Source organism: Musca vetustissima, unplaced genomic scaffold (genome assembly GCF_032173495.1).
Source record: "Musca vetustissima isolate MV318-11 ecotype Yass unplaced genomic scaffold, APGP_CSIRO_Mvet_v1 utg265898, whole genome shotgun sequence".
Classification (NCBI taxonomy): Eukaryota; Metazoa; Arthropoda; class Insecta; order Diptera; family Muscidae; genus Musca; species Musca vetustissima.
Window position 1 is genome coordinate 1,214 of NW_026872640.1, and position 12,202 is coordinate 13,415.

The window sequence follows — 12,202 nt, forward strand, 5'->3', positions numbered from 1 at the left end:
ATAAGATCTTTATATATAAATGGACGTCTTTGAGCAGCCGTGCATCCATCATTTGGTATGCTGCAACACTATGCGCTATCCAAAATTTATCTCGACACAAAATCCAATACACATTATTTTAGGTTCGATTTGGTACGTTGTGCACTAATTCGTCCTAAGCGGACAAACTTTAGTTATTTGGTACATCATTTTGATGAAATCGGATGAAATTATATATGAAAGCTAATTTATTTAAAGCTGCTGACATCTTTAAAAGGCACAACAAAACTCAATTGCCTTTGCGTCTCGCTGATTTCGACACCGAAGGCTCTTTCTTCATTAATGAGGACCTCACTAACACCAACTACAAAATTCTCAAAGCAGCACTAAACATAAAAAAGAAAAAAACTCATATCAGCTGCTTTCAATTTACGCGGGCTCGTTTTTGTGAAACGCGATGATGCAGATAATCTCATCACCATTGATTCCATAGATCAATTAAATACTCTCTTTCGCTGCTCCCAACAACCTGTGCCTGATCACTCGTGTAGAAGGAGAAGGTTTTAACTAAATGTCATTCTTATTGCCAACTACTATACCAACATACAGTGTTGCCAACAACTTTGTTTATGCGTTACCAATCATGCGTTACGTATAACACAATATATTGAAACAGGCAGTTATTTAAAAAAAAAAAAATTAAATTAATCTTATCATATTTTCACATACATTTTCAAATTTGAAAAAAGTTAATTATCTATTATTAATATCAATATTGCTTAAAGAAATGAAATCGTTGAAATTTAAACTAGTTTTGCAGGTGCCTGTTGCTTATTTAACTATGTAAAATCTAAAATAAACGATTTATCCGATAATGATTTAAAAATCTTTAAATTCAATTCTTCTCAACCTCGTGATATTGCTTCATTTAAAATAATAGTTCCTAACAAATTTTTAAATTCTATAGTAAACAATTCGTTTTGGCCCGATGGTATCTTGGTAAAAGAGTTTGTTTTCAGGGAACGTCCATACATTCCTAGAACTGTGAATATTCCACCTGCTTCAAAAAACTAAATATTGTCTTACCGATTCTATATCAAAATGTCAGAGGCCTTAATACTAAATTGAGAAATGTGCTTAAACCTGATGTACTCGATACAGAGGTATTTTCCGTTAATTATCAAGCTTTTAGAAAAGATAGAACATCTAAAAAAGGAGGAGGAGTTCTTATTGCACTTCATAACACGATTCCTTCTGAATTTGTTGAAGTTTCAGTTGATCAGGATATTGAATTTGTCCCTACAAAATTGACATTTCTTGGTAGCACTATATTCTTAACTTGTTCTTACATTCCACCCAATTCAGGAGTTGAAATATATATTAAAATCACGCTAATTTTATTGCAAAAGTGTCTTCGTTACTTAATAACAATTCTTCTTTAATTTGCGTGGGAGATTTCAACCTTCCAGGTGTCGCTTGGATCCCGGGCGATAATATATTGGATTATGTTCCCTCGACTTATCCACTTGTATACGATGCTTTTTGGGATAAAATTTTTGAACTCTGCCTTTACCAGTTAAATGACGTATTGAATATTAAAGAGAAACTATTAGATTTAGTATTTTCGTCTACGTTAAATATCTCAATCTTTATCTTTAGCTTTATTGTCCATAATATCTAAGGTTATGGAAACATTGATGTACAAACAAATTCATGAATATCTCACTAAAAGCAACTTGCTTACTGCACATCAGTCTGGATTTAGAAAGAACAGAAGCTGTGTTACAGCTCTCTTAGACGTTACTGAAGATCTGAGATGTAATGTAAAGACAGTATGCAAGATTAATTCCTCGTTCTTCAAGATCTCAGCAAGGCATTTAACACTGTAAATCACAACATTCTGTTACAGAAACTTCAAAAGTTTTTTAAATTCTTTGCCTCAGCATGCCATCTTATTAACTCATACTTGAGCAACCGATCACAAGCAGTTTTTCATAACAATATGTTATCTTCGCAGTTGCCTGTAAAAAAACGGTGTTCCCCAAGGATCAGTTTTGGGTCCTCTATTATTTAGCATATACATATATCAACGATCTACCGGAGTCACTGACGACACATTGCAAATTGCATATATATGCTGATGATGTTCAGTTATATCTAGGATCGCACCCAAGCAATTTACAATTTACCATAAATATAATTATTGATGATTTGAAGAATGAAGAAATATCTAACTGGGCTGAAAACAATAGCTAACACTAAATCCCCATTTAAGTCAAAATGCATTCACATTGGTAAAAATAAACAACAACAACAACTTATGCCAAAAGGTATATGTTGGTACAACAAAAACCAAACTAAAGACAAGACTTTCTGGACATAAGTCAGATCAAAATACAGACAAGCCATTAGAACAAAAGACGGCTCTTGCAGAAATTTGGCATACGCCAAATTTCAAAGACGTTGATATTTTGACACAAGAAAACAACTATAAACGACGATTTACTTTAGAAATGCTTAATATAATAAATGTACCGCAAGAGAAGATAATGAATTACAAGACTGACACGGACCACTGTGCACATATGTATAGAAATTTAGTTCATAAGCACAGACGTATTAGAGTTTAGTTTATCATAGACGGTGTAACAAATCTGTAGCGTGAATATAGAACCTAGACTCCTCGGTGCGCCATTTACATAACATCGGAGGAAAATATATACGGGAGCTATATCTAAATCTGAACCGATTTCAACCAAACTTAGCATACCTCAATCCAGATCTAATTCAACACTCAGCGCAAATGTTGATTGAAATAAAATTTTGCACAGAGTACTGAATTAGGTCCAGATTGACGTATACGATATTTTGTTGGAATCGGTTCAGATTTAGATATAGCTCCCATATATAGTTTCGTTCGATTTAATGTAAATGGTGCACCAAACTCCCAATTTTGGTCCGACTGAGCAACAGACACACTTGTAGCTGAACCCCTAAAAAGTATTTTTAAACAAAATCCTCGCCTATAACTGACGCTTAAATCTGCCCCTAAAAATACGTTTAAAATATCCAGGCTTATAACTGAACACTAGAAAATATATTTTTCCAAAAACTTTCAGGTATAGCTGACCTGTTAAAAAATACTTGGAAAAATCGAAGTTAAATTTTTTTTAACTCCAAGCTCATAGCAGACCTCTAAAAAATACATTCGAAAAATCCCTTAAAAACTTTTTTAAAATAGTTACGTTTTATATGTTCAAAAAAATCTACCCTTATAATTGACCCTTAAAATATTTAAAAAAATCACTTTTTTGTTTTTTGAATCTGTACTTTTTGATAGATTTTTAAAAAATTGACTTAAGAAACCATTCCTGTTGGGAGACCGCCCATAAAAGAAAATCATATTGAGAGGTCTTTCGAACAAAAAACTTAATTTTTATACCCTTCACCACACTGTGGTACAGGGTATTATGTCTTTGTGCATATGTTTGTAACAGGCAAAAGGAAACGAGATAGACGCATGGTTCCTTTGGAGAATATCCATAGAATCACTTTCTAAGTCGATTTATGCATGTCCGTCCGTCCGTCTGTCTGGCCATGTTAAATTGTGAACACAGTACAGGTCGCTTATTCATTTGGTCCAAGGACGAACCCCATTGAAATTGGGAAATATCGGTTCAGAATTAGATATAGCTTCCATATATATTTTCGTCCGATTTAAGGTAAATGGTGTACCAAAGTCCCTAAATATCTTTCGATTTGCACGAAATTTCGTACAGCGTACTAAATTAAGTCTAGAATGATGTGTGCTAAGTTTTGTGAAAATCGGTTCAGATTTAGATATAGCTCCCATATATATTTTCGCCCGATTTAAGGTAAATGGTGTACCAAAGTCCCTATATACCGTTCGATTTGCATGAAGTTTGACATAGCGTACTGACTTAAGTTTAGAATTTCCTGATAATGCAGATTTAGATATATCTGTCACATATATATTTTCGTCCGATTTTAGGTAAATGGTGCACCAAACTCCTCCGATTGACACGAAATTTTGCTCAACGTATTCAATTGAAACCAGATTGATTGCGCTTTTTTTGTAATGGGTGCAGATGCAGACATAGCTGCCACATATATTTCGAACGGGTGTCTGATTGATATTATCGAATAGTATCGAATCAAGTGTCCTATAAATATATTAACCCAAATTTGTCCCATTGAAATTTAGCATAGGTTGCAGAAAAGCATGTATATGGATTGATGTTAGTCGGTTCATTTATTGATAAAGATCAAATCAAAAAAAAAAAAAAAAAAAATTGAGAATACCCATATGTAGAATATACCCAAAGTGGTGAAGGGTATCATATAGTCGGCCCAGCCCGACTTTACTACTTTACTGTTTTTTTTTTGTTATTAATTTCTGTTTGTTTTTCTAACATACCCACCCTTTGTTTTAGCTTCAATTTTCCCTGCGATCGTGATGCTTTTCGCTGGCGGCTGGAGTGATCGCTATAATAAACGCAAGGCCTGTATGATATTCCCCATTATCGGTGACATTTTCATGTATGTGTGTAAGTATAGAGACCCAGAAAAAAACATATGCAAATTCACTATTTTTAAATAAACAATTCCGCATTGCAGTTTTATTAGTATCGGCAATATTTTTCGATAAACTCCCAATGGAATTTGGAGCATACAGTGAGGCAATTGTCCCAAGCATGTTTGGTGGATACACTTTACTCTTCATGGCCATTGATAGTTATATGACAATATCGACTCCGGAAGCAGATCGTGTATTTAGGTAAGTGGACAAAAAGAGTTCTTGAAAAAAATATTATTCCAAATATTCACGCCTTGTTAGTCCTTGCAAAAATATTCTTTCAAAAATCTACGCCTTGTTGGTTCTTGCAAAAATATTCTTTCAAAAATGTACGTCTTGTTGGCGCTTGGAAAATATTTTCTTTAAAAAATCCATGCCTGGTTAGTCCTTGGAAAAAAATATTTTCTTTTTTTTGGTGCAGGATATAAAGCTGCCTTTGAAATTAATATATATTTTCCTCTTTTGCAGGTTCGGCATTTATAGTGTGTGTAACACCGTCATACCCTTAATAGGTCAACCCGTGAGTGGGACACTCTTCAAGTATCTAGGCTATACATGTAAGTACTGAGCAGGACAGTATTTTATTTTATTTTTATACCCTTCACCACACTGTGGTACAGGGTATTATGTCTTTGTGCATATGTTTGTAACAGGCAAAAATAATCGAGATAGACCCATGGTTCCTTTTGAGAATATGCATAGAATCACTTTCTGAGTCGATTTATGCATGTCCGTCCGTCCTTCTGTCCATGTTAAATTGTAAACAAAGTACAGGTCGCATTTATGATCCGAATTGGATGAAATTTGAATAGGTCACTTATTCGGCCCAAGGACGAACCCTATTGAATTTGGGAAAATTCGATTCAGATTTAGATATAGCTCCCATATATATTTTTGCCAGATTTACGGACTTTAGACCCTGAAAATCTTTCGATTTGCACGAAATTTGGCATAGCGTACTAAATTGAGCCACGAAAGATGTGTGCCAAGTTTCGTGAAAATCGGTTCAGATTTATATATAGCTCCCATATATAGTTTCGCCCGATTTACGGACTTAATACCCTGAAAATCTTTCGATTTGCACGAAATTCGGCATAGCGTACTGAATTGAGCCACGAAAGATGTGTGCCAAGTTTCGTGAAAATCGGTTCAGATTTAGATATAGCTCCCATATATAGTTTCGCCCGATTTTTGGTAAATGGCGTACCAAAGCGCACTAAATTAAGTCTAGAATGATGTGTACAAAGTTTCGTGAAAATCGGTTCAGATTTAGATATAGCTCCCGTATATATCTTCCTCCGATTTAAGGTAAATGGTGTACCAAAGTCCTTATATATCTTTCGATTTGCACGAAATTTGGCATAGCGTACTGAATTAAGTCTAGAATGAGGTGTGCAAAGTTTCGTGAAAATCGGTTCAGAATTAGATATAGCTCCCATATATAGTTTCACCCGATTTTAGGTAAATAGTCCACTAAAGTCCCTATATATCTTTCGATTTGCACGAAATTTGGCATAGCGTACTGAATTAAGTCTAGAATGATGTGTGCAAAGTTTCGTGAAAATCGGTTCAGATTTAGATATAGCTTCCATATATAGTTTTGCCCGGTTTTAGGTAAATAGTCCACTAAAGTCCCTATATATCTTTTGTATAAATATATATATATATATATATATATATTATTTAAGGTAATTGGTGCATCAAAGGCCCTATATATCTTTCGATTTGCACGAAATTTAGCATAGCATACTTACGTCTATAATAATAACAAGCTATGTCTGTTAGGATACATATGTAGAATATTCCCAAAGTGGTGAAGGGTATCATATAGTCGGCCCCGTCCGACTTTACTACTTTCCTTACTGGTTTATTAAATAATTTTCGTTTCTTATTGTTTCCTCCACAAGGGTCCTTTATCTTCGCCTTGTCCATCGACATCATTGGCTTGCTCTATGTTATATTCATAATCAAAGAACTCAAGCCACTGGCAACGAAGACGGACACCGCAGATGCCTCGCCTAAAACTGGTACGGAAAATCCCGCCTATGAAGTAACGCAACTAGAAGATCTGCCCACTGCACCAAGACACAAAAACAATGTCATTGATACCGTGGACAAATCTCCAAGCTCAAAACCCGCAAAACGTAATGCCCTTTTGGATTTCTTTGATCCCACATTTGCTGTGGATTATGTGAAATTTCCATTGAAAAAACGTCCAAATCGTGGTCGTATGCTTTTGCTGCTTTTAATTATGGCCGAGATTTTTATTATTTTTCCGGCAGTCGGAGAGAGTGAGTTCTGGAAAAGTTTTACATTTAAAAAACTGAATTGGAATGGCGATGACTATAGCGCCTACTCAACATTTAATTCGGCCTTGACTGTGGTGGGTAAGTTGGATATGCTGATTCAAAGAGAGGCGGAGAGAGGGTAGGAGAAAGTGGAAAATTGTAATGTTTTTTTTTTTTTGTCTAGGTACCCTTATTGGAACTACCATTTTTAGTAAATTGCTGAAACTTTCCGATGCCTTGATAGGTATTGTAGCCACCCTGTTTACAGCCTTATCGAGAGTGATTTTTGTAAGTATCGAAAATATTTTAAAGACTAAGATGAAGGCCACTTTCTTTTGGGGAAATATTTTTAGGAATACTTTTTTGATGTATTTATTTCGATAGATTAAAAAAAATATTTTTTAACGGCCAAAATCACGTAGATTTCAAGGACCATCAAGGCTTTTTAAAGACTATTTATTCAATGACCATCAGTGGCATAGATTTTATGAAGACACTTTTTTAAAGCGCCAACAAGGCGTAGATTTAAAAAAAATAATATATTTTTTAAAAGGGACCACGAGGCGTAGATTTAAGAAAAAATCTTTAAAATATTCTCAAGGGGTAAATTTAAGCAAAAAAATCTTTAAAACTATTCTCAAGGCGTAGATATAAAAAAATATATTTTCTAACAGACCTTCAAAGAGAAGATTTCTAAAAAAATATTTTTTAAAGGGCCTTCAAGGCGTAGATCTTTAAAATATATATATTTTTAAAGGGCCCTCAAGGAGTATATTATTGAAGGCGTGCATTTTTTTTAAATAATTTTTATAGCACACATTAGGGCGTGGATTTGTCCAAAACATTTTTGTAGCATAACTCAAGGCTTGGATTTTTCAAAAATATTTTTGTAGCATAACTCAAGGCTTGGATTTTTTACAAAAAAATATTTTTAATTTATTTTCTTAGCGTACATATAGGAGTGATTTTTTTAATTTATTTCCATAATTATATTAATTTATTTTTATTATATATATAAAAAATGTTGTTTTTAAAAAATTATTTTTATGGCAAAACTCAAGCCGTATTTTTTATTATTTTTTTTTTAATCATAAGAGACGTTGTTTTTTTCTTTAAGAGTATTTTTTCTCTTTCAGGGATTTGCCAGTAACACTGCCACATTTTATGCTGGTGCTGTAGCAGATGCTTTTGGCGCCTTGCCTGGTATTGCCATTAAGACAATGGGTTCAAGTATTGTGGATGCCAATGACCTGAGTATGTAGCACTTTGAAAACTTAATTATTCAAATCCCTAACGTTTTACCTCTCTTATTCTAGGTAAAATGTTCTCACTATTCAGAATCTGTATTCCATTCGCCCAAATGTGTTTCGTACGCATCTATAGTTCTATATATGAAAATACTGTAAATTCATTCCCCGGTACAATTTTCCTCTTCAGCGTAGTGTTTGCGATATCCAGCATCATTGTCTTTATGTTAGTATATTTAATCAAAGCCTTTAATTGCAAAATCTAACCTAAATTTGGAAAATTTTTAATTCTTTCTCTCTTTTCTTTTCTCCATATGTTTTCTTTGTGAACATTTGGTTTTCAATTTTCTTCTGACTGTGCTTTTGAAATTCGGAACAGTATTTGTTATTTTGTTGTAAGACGTCGTAACGCCCAGATGCCAGAAGCCGATACAGCTGGCAAAGTGGAAAATGGCCATAAAAATGGTAATAATGCTGCCATACAAAACGGAGGTTCCGAAATAACCAGTCTGTAGATGTGTAAGATGCATGAAGAGTGTAACTGATAATTTGTGTTTAAAAACTATTTTCTTTTGATTGTGATTTTTTTTTAATAAAATGTATTTTTTATATTTTGAAAATTTCTTATTAAAGTCTTTAGTGGGAAGTTCCATAATCTAACATCACAGCGCCTTATATTATAACAAGTGAAAAAGCGTTATGTTCGGCCGGGCCGAACTTTGGATACCCTCCACCATAGATATACTGACAGGCACTAGAAATGAAAATATAGGGAACATACCAAAAAGTGGACCTATACCGACATGTCTAAAAACGGATTATGTAAACCATAATACAAATTTCATAAATTTTTAATTGATAATTCAAATTCGAAGATGGGGAATATCGGTGCACTCCTTCTGAAACCTCCACACAGTGACTAGGTCTAAATGCGGCTATAGTTCATTATCGAACCTTAATTTCTAATTTTTTATCTCGCTATCCTCCGGAGGTGAAATGATTACAACAGAGTCTTAGAACCAAACTCAAAACGCGGAACAAATCAGATAACTATTTTAATATAAAAAAGGGAGTTATATGGGGACTACCCCAAAAAGGGGGCGAATATTAATAATTTTTGGTAGAGAGATTAGTTACCATATACGGCTACAAAATACCAAATTGCAAATTCGGTTGAAAAACGCGTTCAAGAACCCCAAAATACCGAAAATTGGGGGTACCCTTATATGGAGGCTGTCCGAAGAAATTCACCTATATTCATAATTTTTTGTGGAGAGATTTGGTGCCTATTAAGAACTCAAAATACTAAATTACAGTTAATTCGGCGGGAAAATACGATCAAAATCCCCAAAATACTGAAGATTGGGAGGTACAGTTTTATGGGGGCAACCAGAAAAAGTGGACCTATATTTATAATTTTCTGTGGAGACATCGAGGACCCAATAAGAACCCAATGTAGCAAATTTCAGCGAATTCGGCTGAAAAACGCGTTCAAGAACCCCAAACCCCAAGGGGGTACCCTTATATGGGAGCTATGTCTAAACGTGGACCGATATATCCCATCTTCGAACTTGACCTGCCTGGAGACAAGACAAACCTATGCAAAATTTCAACACCCTATCTCAATTCCTTCAGAAAATTCAGCGTGATTACAACAGATGGACGGACGGACATGGCTAGATCGTCTTAGAATTTTACCCTGATCAAGAATATATATACTTTATAGGGTCGGAAATGAATATTTCGATGAGTTACAAACGGAATTACAAAATTAATATACCCTCCATACTATGGTGGAGTGTATAAAATAATTTTTAAAAAATCCACGTCTTTAAAAATAATTCTAAAAGAAAAATCCACGCCTTTAAACATAATTTTGAAAAAAATCCACGTCTTTAAAAATAATTTTGAAAAAAAAAACATTTTTTAAAAATCCACGTCTTTAAAAATAATATAAAACCAGTAAGGAAAGTAGTAAAGTCGGACGGGGCCGACTATATGATACCCTTCACCACTATGGGTATATTAAACAGGACTATTAACATGTAATTGGATGAAAAAAGTAATATTTATCTAAATGTGAATCTACCTAGATCTATCCATAAAGTATGTTAATCGACTTCAAACAAATATAAATAAGTCCGTTGGGCTATGTCTGTACTTCTAGAAAACGCAACTACGTAATTGTATGCTCAATTTTGTGCGTTGTGCACAATTTGATGTCAATCTGACTAACATGAGGAGTCTGATGCCCAATTTACTTGAAATCGGTCGAAAATATATATGGAAGCTCTATCCAAATATTAAGCGATTTCAAACAAACTTGTCACAGGTTAGGTTATACTAATTTCAGAACGTTTTGTTTCTATTGGTTCCTTAGTACGTCAATTACTTAAAATCAATCTATAATAAAAGGGAGCTATATCTAAATCTGGACCGATTTTCACGAAACTTAGCATCATTTTAGGCTCAATTCAGTACGTTATGACAAATTTCGTGCAAATCGAAAATTATATAGGGACTTTGGGGCACCATTTACATGAAATCGTACGAAACTATATGTGGGAGCTATATCTAAATCTGGGCCGATTTTCTCGAAACTTGGTAGACATCATTCTAGGCTCAATTCAGTGCGTTATGCCAAATTTCGTGCAAATCGAAAGTTATATAGGGACTTTGAGGCACCATTTACATGAAATCGGACGAAACTATATATGGGAGCTATATCTAAATCTGGACCGATTTTCTCCAAACTTGGCAGACATCACTCTAGGCTTAATTCAGTACGTTATGCCAAATTTCGTGCAAATCAAAATATATATAGGGACTTTGGGGCACCATTTACATGAAATCGTACGAAACTATATATGGGAGCTATATCTAAATCTGGACCGATTTTCTCGAAACTTGGTAGACATCATTCCAGGCTCAATTCAGTACGTTATGCCAAATTTCGTGCAAATCGAAAGTTATATAGGGACTTTGAGGCACCATTTACATGAAATCGGACGAAACTATATATGGGAGCTATATCTAAATTTGGACCGATTTTCTCCAAACTTGGCAGACATCACTCTAGGCTTAATTCAGTACGTTATGCCAAATTTCGTGCAAATCGAAAGTTATATAGGGACTTTGAGGCACCATTTACATGAAATCGGACGAAACTATATATGGGAGCTATATCTAAATCTGGACCGATTTTCTCCAAACTTGGCAGACATCACTCTAGGCTTGATTCAGTACGTTATGCCAAATTTCGTGCAAATCAAAAGATATATACGGACTTTGGGGCACCATTTACATGAAATCAGACGAAACTATATATGGGAGCTATATCTAAATCTGGGCCGATTTTCTCCAAATTTGTTAGACATCATTCTAAGCTCAATTCAGTACGTTATGCCAAATTTCGCGCAAATCGAAAGGTATATAGGGACTTTGGGGCACCTTTTACATGAAATCGGACGAAACTATATATGGGAGCTATATCTAAATCTGGACCGATTTTCTCCAAACTTGGCAGACATCACTCTAGGCTTAATTCAGTACGTTATACCAAATTTCGTGCAAATCAAAAGATATATAGGAACTTTGGGGCACCATATACATGAAATCGGACGAAACTATATATGGGAGCTATATCTAAATCTGGACCGATTTTCACGAAACTTGGCAGACATCATTCTAGACCTAAATGATTAAGCTGTACCAAATTTCGTGCAAATCGAAAGATATATAGGGGCCGTTTACATTAAATCGGTTAAATATATATATGGGAGCTATATCTAAATCTGAACCGATTTTTCCCAATTTCAATAGGGTTCGTCCTTGGGCCGAATAAGTGACCTATACCAAATTTCATTCAATTCGGATCATAAATGCGACCTGTACTTTGTTTACAATTTAACATGGACAGACAGACAGACAGACGGACAGACGGACGGACGGACGGACATGCATAAATCGACTTAGAAAGTGATTCTATGCATATTCTCAAAAGGAACCATGTGTCTATCTCGTTTCCTTTTGCCTGTTACAAACATATGCACAAAGACATAATACCCTGTACCACAGTGTGGTGAGGGTAT

At 34.6% G+C, this 12,202-nt stretch overlaps 1 protein-coding gene across 1 annotated transcript; it reads left to right on the top strand.

Moving 5' to 3' along the window:
- Window positions 1-4,433: 4,433 nt before the first annotated feature.
- Window positions 4,434-8,626, top strand: LOC133334405 (uncharacterized; the record flags this gene model as incomplete). The annotated part of the gene is made up of 8 exons (XM_061542737.1): window positions 4,434-4,547; window positions 4,618-4,777; window positions 5,045-5,133; window positions 6,484-6,963; window positions 7,049-7,152; window positions 8,001-8,118; window positions 8,181-8,337; window positions 8,512-8,626. Coding segments are annotated over 8 exons (1,337 nt in total), but the record flags the coding sequence as incomplete, so codon positions are not given.
- Window positions 8,627-12,202: the final 3,576 nt, after the last annotated feature.